We start from the raw sequence: 14,358 nt of genomic DNA, 5'->3' as shown, positions 1-14,358 counted from the left end.
GAGATCTCTAATAGAAAGGGCATGTGAGTGAAGGTCATGTTTGGCCATGATGTCTCCTTAACAAATTAATTTCGAAGGTTTGTGCAAGTAAATTCAGGCTGGATAGAGGACAGCCAACAGCTGCTAAAATGGAACAGCATAAGTCAGTGATTCCAGGAGAACCAAAAGGAAAAGATGTTACATGAATACAAAGTTTGCCATCTGTTAACAATACAACCACAACTAACAAGTAATGACAGAACTCCAAAATACTCACCGCCCATCAGCAGTACCCTCCATCACCAGGTATCGGTTATCTCTTCTCTGCCACTTACTGCTGGAATCAGTGAAGTAGATCTTTCTGCCATCCTGTGTGATGCTGAGGTCATTCACAAAGGCCATTCGTCTGCCTTGAATAATCTTCTGAGCAGAGACCAGCATCTCCACTTCACCTGAAATTATTTATGACAGAACAGGTAAGTGCTGTCCATGATTGGAACCATGAAGTCTATATAAACAGGCCTGATTCATTAAAGATTTCAAAGAAAAGAGCTTTGGATGGATGCTTAAATTGTAAACATCAGGAATTCTACAGAGACTTTCAGCAACTGCTACAATTAACCAAGAATCTTTGATCAAACAACATTTTAAATTAGTAAACTCTCAACAGAACAAATCCCAGGAGATGCACCCAGAAATGTGTGTTAAATGGAGCATCAAGATAGCAATGGAAGGCCTATACAATCCAATTTGTTCAAATGCACTATTAAACCAAAACAAAATTCCAAATAAAAACACATCGTAAAAACACACAAATAAAGTTGGGAGTCAGTGCCAGAAAAACTCAGTGATCTTTTTCTGTTTAGCATGCTACCTCTGTGATTTAATCCGCTATGTTGTCAATGTAGTCAAATATATTTCCACCATTCTCATGCTACATTGCAAAATCGTGGATCATTTCCATGGCCTTTGCATCTTCAGCAAGAAAAATGGGCAGTTGACTGAGTGAGCATTCATTGAACTCTTCAGGGTCTTCAGCCTCAAATACCTTGGTTAAAGAATGTAGTGCGTCTATTATCGCCTCTTCTATCAGTTACATTGTGCAGCATGGTGTCATGCTGTCCACCTTGACATACGTTTTCTTGATTGGCTCTGGTGGAATTTCCATGGCCAATACATGTGAGTATAAAGAACCTCATAATTGGGTTTGTTGGTTTCACCCTACTCCTTGGCATTCTAAGCGCCTTGTTCAGTCATAGCTGATTTCAACCCAGTGTGGTGGAAGCAGTTGGTACGTCCAGTTTACCTTGCCATCTTCCATGCCTTCGTGAACATGGCCTTTAGAACAGCTGGATTGTACAACTGCAAACCTCTGGCCTGGATAACCTGAAAGATCAGCTGCCATCTGTAGTGGGTTTTCAGTTTCATCCTGTGATCCATCGGCAAGAGCTTAGCAGTGATGTTGGAAGGCACCTCTGGACTTAACACTAGATGCTAATGATAATCCTTTTCTTCTGTCAATATATTATTTCCATTTTCCTGATCCATTCCTCAAATTCCTGGATGTAATCCAGGTAGTTTTGTTCATCTCAGTACATGGTAGTGTCTTAACATTTGCAAAGCAATGTGGTTTTTCAAACAATGTCTGTTTCAATTTATAATTTAAAAAGTAAAAATGTTTTCATATAAACAACAGTATTAATGAGATAATCAATTATATCCCAAGTACAAAAACAAACCACAGTAAATGACAGACACTGTGTATTTCATCTTTGTACAGCAGGACCCATCCTTTCAGCATAATGCCATTTTTAAGAGATATTGTTATTCTTTTGTTTGTACAGTACAATCTAGTGACAGGGACTGAGTTCTTTGCAAGATAATTTTTTAAAATTCACTTACAGGATGTAGGTGTCGCTTATTGCCCATCCTTAGATGCCCTTGAGAAGGTAGAGATGAGCTGCCTTTCTGAACTGCTGCAATCCATAGCGAGGGAGTGCTAGTATTTGGACCTGACACTAAAGAAGTGGCTATACACCCACAAGTGAGGACAGTAAGTAGCCTTGAGGGAAAACTTGCAGGTGGTTTTCTTCCCATGTATTTGCTACTCTAGTTCCTCTAGATAGTCATGGTTATGGTTTTGAAAGAAGTTGTCAAGCTTCTTGAGTCTTGTTGGAGCTTTACTCATCCGGACAACCTAGGCAATATGTGTGATGTTTTCATTTGATCTCTCCAATTTCAATCCATTACTACTGCTATAACCCCCTCTGATGGCACTACTCGATAAGTAAAATCCCAGAATAAAATCTGGTTTATGGATCATTTTCAAAATTTTAATTAATGTGGTGACCATCTGCTGAAACACAGCCACATGTGGCTTCAGATTTTTTTTTCAAACAACAGAACAGAAATTTATTATACTAACAAAAGAAAAAAAAGCAAACCAGGTTATCTAGATACTGAACACACCTAAAAAAGATCTTAAAATACACAGCAAAACGAAGTCTCACTTTCTGACACTATCCGTTAGAGACTCCAATTCAGAGAAATCACTCCTCTATATTAGATCTTTAAATTCGAATTAACAGATTCTTCCCATGCTTTTCCTGTGAAATGTGAGGTCTTCTTACATGAATATTCACAAAACTGAGAGCTTTGACTTTGCCACCTGTTAATAACCTGCAGATTTCTAACCAATTACTCCTAGTTTGGAGGTATTATAAACTAAATATTTACACTGAGGTAACTTATTCCCTTCAGAGTCCCATACTCCTTTCTAGGTGAGAAATGACATCTGCTTCCGATTCCAGTCAGAACACCTCTAAAATTATCTAAACACTTTCAATCTCCGAGTTTCCAAAGTTAAAATCAATCTTTCATTATCCTAAACATAAAACAAACTAATAGTTTTCAATGTTTACCCCACCTGGCATAAAACAGTAAGAACAACCTTCCCTTAAACCTTAGGTCACGCCTACATTCTACCACAAAATTAACCTCGTGAGTGTGTTACTGGAAAAGCACAGCAGGTCAGGCAGCATCCGAGGAGCAAGAGAATCAACGTTTCTGGCAAAATTCCTGCTCATTCCTGATGAAGGGCTTTTGCCTGAAACATTGATTCTCCTGCTCCTCGGATGCTGCCTGGCCTGCTGTGCTTTTCCAGAACCACACTCTCGACTCCGATCTCCAGCATCTGCAGTCCTCACTTTCGCCACAAATTTAACCTGCCTATGCACCACTATTTTAAACTATAAACTTCAAAAGCACCACTTACCATACATTTTAGACTCTCATGTCTGTGGAGCTCTTGCAAAAATTTCCAATTTCCTTTTCTGTTTCATGATATTTTGCCTGGACCTTATACCAATTCTACACCCAATTTTGTGCTGCTTACATGGGGGACGTGAGTAGGATCCAGGAAGTCAGATTCACATTAGTTCTGTTCAAGAGTCAGCAGATTCAAAGCTTTAACTCTGTTATCTCCCCATAAATGTTGCCGGAGCTACTGAGTTTCTCAAGCAATTTCTGTTCACTAGTAAATTCACAACTTGCCAAATTCTCTGGACAGCATGAGCACGGCCCAGTTTCAGGTAGCATTATGCTAAAAAGACAGCAATTAAAAAGTAATAACAAGTATGCAGTTTTCCTTCATTGAAGCCCCTCACCCCAAGCACCAATTCCTTTTGATTCCTGCATAAAATGATCCTCGCTGTTTCTTGATTTCATGGTGAAAGCAGAAGTCAGTTCAGGAGGAGCTTAATCAAATTACACATGTGATTAAAGTAGGTGAAGGTTTTCAGAGGCTTATTTTTGCAGTGACCTATTTTTCTATCCCCTTTCTCCTACTTGCCAAGGAGCTACTGACTGCCACTTCTCTCACCACTTTTAAGCATGGCACATGGGTGGAAGATTATAAAATCGCTCTTTCTGTGCTTCTTCAAAGGAGACAAAGGAACAGTGGATAATTAGACTGGTGTGCTACTCTGCAACCATACAATATCCAGCTAGTTGCACACTGACAGTGATCCTCCTAATTGCTGTTGCTTCTGAATCAAAAGCCAAGAATCAGACGTAGTTCAGTTGTTTATACTTGTACCACAATGTCATAGGTTCAAGTCCCACGCCAGAAACTTGAGGACAATAGCTAGGATGCCATTCCCATGCAGGCTAAAGGAATACTATATTGTTGAAGACTTTGCATTTTTTAATATGGTACTGAAGCCCTGATGGCTCTCAAGCAGACAAAACATTTTCAAAACAAACAGGAGACTTTTCTCCCACACACTGGCCTATATTTAGAATTCAAGTAACAAAGCATACTGGTAGTTTGTCATTCTTGTTTATGGGACAATGCTGCAGGAATACTGGTTTCTGGCATTTCCCAAAATGCAATATTAACAATTATAAAAGTGTTTAATTGGCTCTAAAACATTTGGATCATTCTAGATTGTGACAATCTCTAAGATTTTGGTCGAGATTCTACATGACATCAGCGCTGAATACTAATACGTGTGTCAGGAACTAAACACGATTTAACGTACAAATTGTGTTGACGTTACACTCCCACAATCAAAGCTGAAGCCGACACAAGATTACCTTTTTATTTATTTATTCATGGGAAGTGGACGCCTGGCTAAGAGAGCACTTATTGCCCAGAGCACAGTTAGGAGTCAGCTACATTGAAGTGGGTCTCGAGTCACATGCAAATCCATCTAGATAAGGATAGCACATTTCCTTCCCTAAAGAATAGCAGATTTCTCTAAAGAATTGTTTTTACAACAATTAACAATGGTTAAATGATTACCATTGCTTTCTTTTCAGATTTTTAAAACTGAATTCAAATTTCACCATCTACCACAGTGAGATTCAAACCCATGTCCTCAGAACACAAGACTGGGGTTCTGGATTATGAGTCCAGTGACATTACCACCTACGCAGCCTTCCTCTCTTGACAGAGATTCAACTATTAGAAATTCACATTGTGGAGTTCTGCCAATTCAAATAACTTGTTCTGCTGACATTCCAATTTCAATTCTCAGTATGCCAATATAGAATCATAGAAAACATGAGCAGGAGTAGGTCATATGAGTAGCCCTTTGAGCCTGCTCCAACATTTATGATAACCACAGTAGATCATTCAACTCAACAGACTGTTCCCACTCTTCCCTCATATCTTTTGATCTCTTTAGCTTCAAGCGCTTTATTCAACTCGTTCCTCAAATATTCAAGATTTTGGTCTCGACTGCTTTCTGTGGTAGAGAATTCCACCAACATGCTGGCTTAAGACATTTCCCCTAATCAGAGTCCTAATTGAATTACCCCATATCCTTAGACTGTGACCCCGGTTATGGACTCCATGAACAGTCCTCATGCATCTAACCCATCTAGCCCTGCTAGAACTTTTTAGGTTTCTCATTCTTCTGAACTCCAACGAACTTAATCGAAAAGCCTATATGCCAGCCCTGCTATCCCAGGAATCAGTCTGGTAAAGGTTTGCTGCATTTCTTCTATAGTAAGAACATTTTCCTCAGATAAGGAGATCAAAATTCTATATAATATTCCAGACGTGGTGCCACCAAGCCCTGTATAATTGCAGAAAGGCGTACCTTCTTCTCTATTCAAATAACCTCACTTTGAAGGCCAACATACCATTTGCCTTCTTGACCGCCTACAGAACCTGCATGTTTACATTCAATGACTGCTGTATGAGGACACCCAGACCTCATTGCACACTCCACTCTCTCAATTTGTAGCCATTCAGATAATAATCCACCTTCCTGCTTTTGCTCCTGAACCGGATAACCTCACATTTATCCACATTACAATACATCTGCCTTGCATGTGCCCACTAACTTAGCTTCTTCAAATTCCACTAAAACATTTCTATATACTCTTCACAGTTCACTTTCCTACCTAGCCAAGCAATAGTCTGTAGAACGATTGAAACTGGGGATGACATAAAAGTTATACAGTGTGTGGTGTAAGAACAGTTAGCTCATTCCATTCTCTTGGACATCAAAGTTGTGCAGCCTAATCCTTGGGGTGCTGAAGAGGGAAGAGCGTTCTCTCTTTAAAAAGAAATAAACACCAGATCCATTATAAATCTTACATGTCCTGAGTGATCAATTATCTTCCAGGTGATTGAAATACTCTACCTGTGACTGGATTAACCTCAAATAGTCCATAGTAAGCATCAGCCACAAACAGAGTCCCATTAGGGCCTACTCGGATTCCCAAAGGTCTTCCACAAGTTGGTTCATCTTCTCTTGTTCCTGGATGCAAAATAAAGTTTCAGCAACATCAACAGTTGGAAGGATATCATGAGAGAAAATGAGATACAGAAAACAGAGAGCAAGAAGGTAAAGCAACATAGAAAAGGAATGAAATAGTTTCTCAAAAACACAAGGATTAGGGGTAGGAATAGGCCCTTATAGCCTTAAGACCCATTTTGATAGGATCACAGCTGATCTGATTGTGGCATCTGATCCTGTCCAGTCCCAAACCCCTCAACTCCATCATTCAAAAATCCAACTTACTCAGGCTTGAATCTATTCAATGACCTAGCATCCACTACATTGTGAAGAGGAGAATTCCAGAGAATGAATCTCAAAGTAAAGATTTCTCCTGATCTGTCTTATTGAGACTCCTAAGCTTCAAACTGTGGCCCTAGTTCATACTTGACCACAAAGTGAAAAGGTCCTTCCTACATGTACCCTGTCAAGTCCCCTTAGTATCCTATACTTTAGTATGATCAGCTCCCGTTCCTCTAAACCACCATGAGCAAAGGCTCAACCCCTGCCCTGCTGTGTTGTTGTTGTTGCTGGGCAGCCAAAGTGAAATCAGGGGTAGCATTAAGATATTTTATTTTTCTTAACTTTAGACATGAACTTTAAATTAATTTTATTCTCACCATCAAGCCGACTTTTATAAAGCAGCAAGTTTTTTATTAAATTAACACTTAAGTTAAAGCTAAAGAAAACAGAAAATAAAGCCATTTGAAAAAGTGACTATTACTGCAGGACCACTTAACTAAATACAGCTTGATGTAAAAACTACTCCTAAACCGTATCAAAGAAAACAGTCATTTTTGTCCATGACTCACCACAAGGAAGTTTGCCTATTCTTGCCAGGGTATGTATTTGTCCATCACTTATTTTCAGAATCTGTCCATCAGCCGTACCAGTGAATATGACCTCTGCAGAGATCCCACATATAGAATTCAGTTACAAAACAAGCTTCACTCAGCACCTTCCTAGAAAAAAGCACAACTAGAGATCCGGTCACTCATATCCTCAGCTGCAAGTTTAATCAGAACTAAAAAGAAAAGACTTGGATTTGAGGTTCTGGATTAGTGGTGCTGGAAGAGCCAGCAGTTCAGGCAGCATCCGAGGAGCAGTAAAATGGATTTGAGGTTCATGACCTCAAGATGTCCTAATGTTCTTTGCTGACAATAAGGCAAAACCACTGTTGTAGGAAAAGACAGTTACTAATTTATGCAAGATAAAGCAATAAACATTGCTATAGAGCCATGATAATGTACTTTTTGTAACAATGGTTGAGCGATGAATAATAAATCAAGCCCAAGACTACAAGGAAAAAATCTCTTACACTTCTATGAAAAAACTTTATCCAATCAGGACTGCACTGAAATGTCTGCCTGGATTTGTGCTCAAGTCCTTAAATTGGAATTGGAGTCTTTTGCCTCAGAGGCTAGAATGCTGCCAATTCATCTGAGTAGGATGAATATTCCCTTCCTCAGCATCAGTTAAAAAGATTCAACTCCAAATGAGTATAGTTAATGCTAATTTAGTTGCTGTTCAATCCACAATCACAAAACAGACCCGAAACCAACATTATTTACTAATGTCATACAAAAGGGCTATCATAATTCCTGATATAACAAACACAATTAAAAGAAAGATTACTAATAAAGTTGAAAGGTATTAAGATACAGTGTTTGAGCACAAGAGACCATTTCCTTCCTTTTTGCATCGTGTCATGATGACAGAAGATTCATGTGCAAAATAATTTCTGTACTGTACTGAGAACGTGATGCACTGAGATGCTGCCTTATGGGTGGGATATTAAACCAAGGCCACATCTGCCCCTCATGTGAATATAAAAGATCCCAAAACACTCACAAAGACAGAAGGGTTCTTCATAGCATCCTGGTCAACATTCATTCCTCAACCCAAATAATGAAAGGATATTACCTGGTCATTATTACATTACCACTTCAAGAGGCTTGCTGCTTGAAAAAAATGTCAAGGAACACGAATCATAATAGTAAAATCTGTACTGGAACATTAATAAATAAAGGAAAGTCAAGCCAATTTATCTACTCCTTCAGGAGGTGCAGGTGTCATTCACTTGACCAGCATTTATTACCAAGCCCTGATTGCCTTTGAGAATGTGATACTGAGCTACCGTCTTGAACTACTGTCGTCTTTGTATTGGAGGTACATCAACAGTACTGTGAGGGAAGGAGTTTAGAATTTGACTAGGCCACATTGAGGTAACTATAATAAAGTTCCATGTCACAGCACTATGAAAAGGAACTCCTAAGTGGTGTTCCTTCATCCTTCTGAGCAGTATGGCTCTGGGTTTGGCAGATGCTCCCGAAGCACCCCCCATGACAAATAGGGTGACAATCAAGTGTTCTGCTTTGTCCTGGATCATGCTGAGCTTCTTGAATGTTACTGGAGCTGTGCAAATCCAGGCAAGTGAAGTGTATCCCATCACATGCCTGACTTGTGCCTTGTACACAGTGGACAAGCTTTGGAAGGGAGTTACTTACTACAGAATTCCCAGACTCTGTCATGTTCTAACAGCCACAACATTTATATGGCTGATGCATTCAGTATCTGATCAATTCAGTGATTGTAATTCTGTTGATCAAAGCAAGGTAGTTAGAACCTTATTTATTAGAAATGGTAAATGGCTAGCAGTTGAGTGGCAAAAATGTCACTTACCACTAATCAGCCTAAGCCTGGATATTGTGTTGCTCTTGCTACACGTGGACACAGACTCCATCAATGTCAGAGGAGTTATGATATCTGCTGAATAGTTTAAAATCATTCGCGAACAATCCCACTTCTGATCTTATGATGAAGGGAATGACAATGATGAAGCAACTGAGATGGGTTGGGCCACAGACAGTATTAAGGCTGAGTTAGTTGACTTCTAATTCCTTGTGCTAGGCATGATCCCAGTCAGTAGAGTGGTCTCCTCAAATTCCCATGAACCTCATTTAGGACTCCCTGTAATCTCACCCAATCAAATACTGCGCTAATGTCATGGGCAGCTGCTGTCACCAAAATTAGAGTTTAACTCTTTTGTTTGGTCCAAAGCTATAATGAGCTTGGGAGTCAGTTGGGTCTAGTGGAACTCAACCTAAGACTATGACTGAGCAAGTGCTATCTAATACCACTGCCAATGGCCAATTCCATCATTTGCCTGAAAATGAACAATAGACTACAGACAGTCCCCAGGCCACAAATGGGTTCTGTCTGGATTCCATTTGCAAGTCGGTTAGTAAAATTGTTGGAACACAATACAGGGCCATGTAAAGCAGCCATTTGTAAGTACAGGAATGTTTGTATGTCTAGTCTTGAAACCTACTCCCCGGTATGGGACAACATTCATAAATTTGACTATTTGTAAATTGGACACTTGTTAATCAGGGACTTCCTGTAATGGGACAGTAATTGTTTAGGTTGTATTTGTACTGCTTTTTTGTAAACAGCATCTACCTGGGTTATTATCTACATTCCCCATAGTGCAGCTATTTCTGGAGCATAACTCTTTAGTATGGTCAAAATATTTAGCACTCATAGCCTTTACAGTATCCAGTACCTTCAGTTCCTTTTTGATATCAAACTGACAGAATTAAGTTGGTGGAAAACTGGCATCTGTGATGATGGGGACCTCAGGAAGAGCTTGAGATTGATCATACAGTTGACATTTCTGTCTAAAAGTAAATGCAATTACATTAGCCTTGTTCTTTGCACTTATGGATTGGACTCTCCCATTGTTGCAGAAACTTCTACTCCAGTAAGTTGCTTTATTGTCAATCACCATACATTGCACAGTGTATGAATTCAATCACTTAGCTCTGTCTACTTGCATGCAGCTTCTGCTGTTTGGCATGCAAGTAGTCCTGCATTGTAACTTCAGTGGGTTGACACCCCTTGTTTGGTTCACCATCACCACCTTAAATATTCACTCCTTCCATCATCAATACACAGTGGCATGAGTGTGTACCATCTGCATGAGGCATTGCAGTAACTCACGAAGACTCCCTCGAAAACATTTTCCAAATGTATCCCCCAAGATCCATCGCCTTGTACCCTCTCCAGTGCAATCAAAACTACATGACTGCACTGGAGAGGGCACAGAGGAAATTCAACAGGATGTTGACTGGGATGAAAAGTCTGAGTCAGGAGAAGAGACTGGATAGGCTGAATTTGTTTTTCTTGGAGCAGAGGCAGCTCAGGAGGGGGATGGTTCCTGACTGAAGCTTACATAAATAAGAGATATACACAGAGTAGCTCATGAGATTCTCTTTCTTATGGCAGACATGACTAATACTAGAGGGCATAAGTTTAAGTTGAGAAGCAAGTGGTTTAGAAAAGATCTGAAAAATAATTTTTCCACCCAGACAAAAATAGAAATGTGAAACATGAGGCCTGAGAGGATACTGGAAGTAGATGATGGCAGAACATTTAAGAAGCACCTGGATGAGCACTTAAAATACCAGGCATAGCAGGCTATGGGATTAGAGTAGTTTTGTACTTGTTGGTTGGCAAAGAGATGGTAGGCCAAAGAGTCTGCTTCTATGCTGTGTGATTTTATATGAACACACCATCTGCAGATTCACCTCCAAACCATACACCACCTGCTAATGTTATCCCCTTGTTGAAGAAGGGTAGTCGGGATAATCCAGGTAATTACAGACTGATGAGTCTAACATTAGTGGTAGGGAAGCTGCTTAAGAGTATATTGAGGGATAGGATCTATTCACATTTGGAAGAAAATGGGCTTTTCAGTGACAGGCAACATGGTTTTGTGCAGGGAAGGTCATGTCTTACCAACTTAATAGAATTCTTTGAGGAAGTGACAAAGTTGATTGATGAGAGAAGGGCTGTAGATGTCATATACATGGACTTCAGTAAGGCGTTTGATAAAATTCCCCTTGGTTGGCTGTTGGAGAAAGTGAAGTCGTACCAGGTCCAAGGTGTACTAGCTAGATGGATAGAGAACTGGCTGGGCAACAGGAGACAGAGAGTAGTAGTGGAAGGGAGTTTCTCCAAATGGAGAACTGTGACTAGTGGTGTTCCAAAGGGATCCGTGCAGGAACCACTGTTGTTTGTGATATACATTAATGATCTGGAGGAACGTATAGGTGATGTTACTGGCAAATTTGCAGGTGACACTAAAGATTGGTGGAGTAGCAGATAGTGAAGGGGACTGTCAGAGAATGCAACAGAACATAGATAGATTGGAGGGTTGGGTAGAGAAATGGCAGATGGAGTTCAATCCAGGCAAATGCAAGGTGATGCATTTTGGGAAATCCAATTCAAGAACAAACTATACAGCAAATGGAAAAGCCCGGGGGAAAGCTGATGTATAGAGAGATCTAGGTGTTCAGGTCTATTGTACTCTGAAGGTGGCAATGCAGGTCGACACAGTGGTCAAGAAGGCATAAGGCATGTTTTTCTTCATCAGATGGGGTATTGAGTACAAGAGTTGTCAGGTCATGTGATAGTTGTATAGGGCTTTGGTTCAACCACATTTGGAATACGGTGTACAGTTCTGGTCGTCACATTACCAAAAGAATGTGGATACTTTGGAGAGGATGCAAAGCAGGTTAACCAGGATGCTTCCTGGTATGGAGGCTGCTAGCTATGAAGAGAGGTTGAGTGGATTAGGATTATTTTCATTAGAAAGGGAGAGGTTTAGGGGGAACCTGATTGAGCTCTACAAAATCATGAGAGGTGTAGACAGCATGGATAGCAAGAAGTTTTTGCCCCTTAGAGTGGAGAACTCAATTATTAGGGGCAACGAGTTTAAGATGAGAGGGGAGAAGTTTAAGGGAGATATGCACAGAAAGTTCTTTACACTTAGGGTGGTGGGTGTCTGGAATGAGTTGCTAGCGTAGGTGGCAGAGGCAGGCACGATAGCGTCATTTAAGATGTACCTAGACAGATACATGAAATGGGCAGGCAGCAAAGGGATACAGGTCCTTAGAAAACAGGCGACAGGTTTAGATAGAGGATCTGATTTGGTGTAGGCTTGGAGGTCCTGTTCCTGCCCTGCAATTTTCTTTGTTCTGTTGAAACCATATCCGTTATTCCTTCAATTTGGCTAGGCCAAAATCCTTAAAACTCCTTTCCTACCAGCACTGCAGGTGTAGAGCTCGTAAGAACTGACTCCAAAACTGCAGTGCTCCCACTGACCTACAGGTGACGCTGTAAATATAGTGTAAAATTTAAGAGCATTTCATCAACCATGTCCAAAAATTATTCACAAAACATTTCCCTACAATTCATTATAGTGCATTTAACAGAATTGCACAGTAACACATGTCAAGAGATTTGGCCTTTGGTCATTATACTCTCATTAACAATTACTATGGTGTAGCATGCTACTATAAACTATCTAGTTCTGTCTTGCCCAACAGAACTTAGAGAAATGACAGACGTTTATTGAAATGGTAGCAGGAATATGAGACTTCAATTATGTTTGCGATTTTTGAGAAGATCTGTAGCTCAGGTTGATAAGTCTGTAAATTAGCACATTGAACTTGAAGGTTTGTTTTCAGACATTTCGTCACCATTCTAGGTAACATTGTCAGTGAGAATCTCTGGTGAAGTGCTGGTGGTATGTCCCACCTCTCTATTTACAGGTCTTGGTTTCTTAAGGTTGATGATGTCATTTCCAGTTCCTTTTTTTTTCAAGGGAAGATAGATAGGGTTTAAATTGATGTGTTTATTGTTGGAGTTTTGGTTAGAATGCCATGCCTCTAAGAATTCTTGTACGTGTCTTTGTTTCACCTGTCCTAGTATGTGTGTGTGTTGTCCCAGTCAAAGCGGTGCCCTTCTTTGTATGTATGTATAAAAACTGGTGATAGTGGGTCGTGTCTTACATATTTCAATTATGTGGAGAGGATTAAGAAACAAGGATCTCCTCCTTGGACAAAATAGTTTTAAGGGAGATTTATTAGAGGGGTTCAACATTGTATACGGTTTTGGTAGAGTTAAATTGTTTTCACTGACGTTGGGGTCGTGTTGTGTATTGTACTGCTTGAAATAAAATGGGTGGAAGCAAAATCAATAGTAATGCTCAAAAGGAATTGGATATCCTTGAAAAAGTAAAAATTGTAGGGCTACAAGGAAAGAGGAGAGTGGGGTGAACTGGATGATTCTTGTAAGCATTGACCCAAGCACCATGGAAAAAAATGACCTCCTTCTGCAATATGAATCTTGATTCTACAGTAACATGGGCTGCACTGACCAGAAGAATAGTAACGAAGAGACTTTGCTTCTTGAATTTTAAACTTTCTCTTACCCTAAAACCAGGTTTAATATTAAAGTTACCAAAGTGAATCCATACCTCCAAGGTGTGCAATAGATTCTGGTCCAATCAGCTGGCCGTCAAATAAGCGTTCAGCTTGTCTGAGTTTAAGGTTGGGCTCTAAAGGACCTGTCAGCAGAGGAGGTTCCTTGTAACTGCAGACGAGAAAAAAAGCAATCATAAAAGGTTAAAAACCTGAAGTTAGGGATACTTTAAAGGACAAACAAACTTGATTTAATAACTGAATCAACTAGAAACATTCCAACTTTAGTGGAAATAATGGTTTTAAAATGGAGTAAAGGTTAGAAACAGTATGTATAAATAGCAAATGCTCCTGAATGAGAATATTTGTGGAATTGCCATAGTTGGCATGATTTGTAATTGTGACAGCAATGACTAGAAATAGCTCATCTTCGAAAATTCAGGTTTCCAGTGAAACTCCAATATACCATGCAGGTGACAGCACATTTATGCAGATTACTAGTATCCTTCAATATGACGTGCTTGCAGAAATCACCTTTGAATGTTCTCGTATCAACTTTAAGGTTAAAACATCTTGACGTGGAACCCCACCATAGGGGTAATTGTTTTTCTCTATTTATCCTATCAAATTTATTCATTTTCAATATCTCAAATACTGTTTACACTATAAAGTAATTGCCTCCTCTATTGGTTGACAAGCATGAGTGTAGCAGTAAGGAGTAGCGTTTTAACATTTATAATTTTATTAAGTTCTAAACAGTTTTGTTTATTCTCCTATACTGGTTTAGTGAGAAACAGTACTCAAAATTGTAAATTCAAAAT

General features: G+C 39.7%; 1 protein-coding gene across 1 annotated transcript in view; it reads right to left on the bottom strand.

Annotated features, from left to right (window-relative positions):
* Positions 1-14,358, bottom strand: part of apmap (adipocyte plasma membrane associated protein) — a 47,455-nt gene that overhangs the window by 20,428 nt on the left and 12,669 nt on the right. The window contains exons 3-6 of the mRNA XM_072581308.1: positions 13,594-13,709; positions 7,082-7,174; positions 6,135-6,251; positions 257-431 (exon numbers count right to left, since the gene is read on the bottom strand). Coding sequence (XP_072437409.1) covers positions 257-431; positions 6,135-6,251; positions 7,082-7,174; positions 13,594-13,709 — 501 coding nt within the window. The remainder of the gene's footprint in view (positions 1-256; positions 432-6,134; positions 6,252-7,081; positions 7,175-13,593; positions 13,710-14,358) is intronic.

Source organism: Chiloscyllium punctatum, chromosome 11 (genome assembly GCF_047496795.1).
Source record: "Chiloscyllium punctatum isolate Juve2018m chromosome 11, sChiPun1.3, whole genome shotgun sequence".
NCBI classification, from domain to species: Eukaryota; Metazoa; Chordata; class Chondrichthyes; order Orectolobiformes; family Hemiscylliidae; genus Chiloscyllium; species Chiloscyllium punctatum.
The sequence above is the reverse complement of the archived record's forward strand: the minus strand, read 5'-3'. Positions and strand labels throughout refer to the sequence as shown.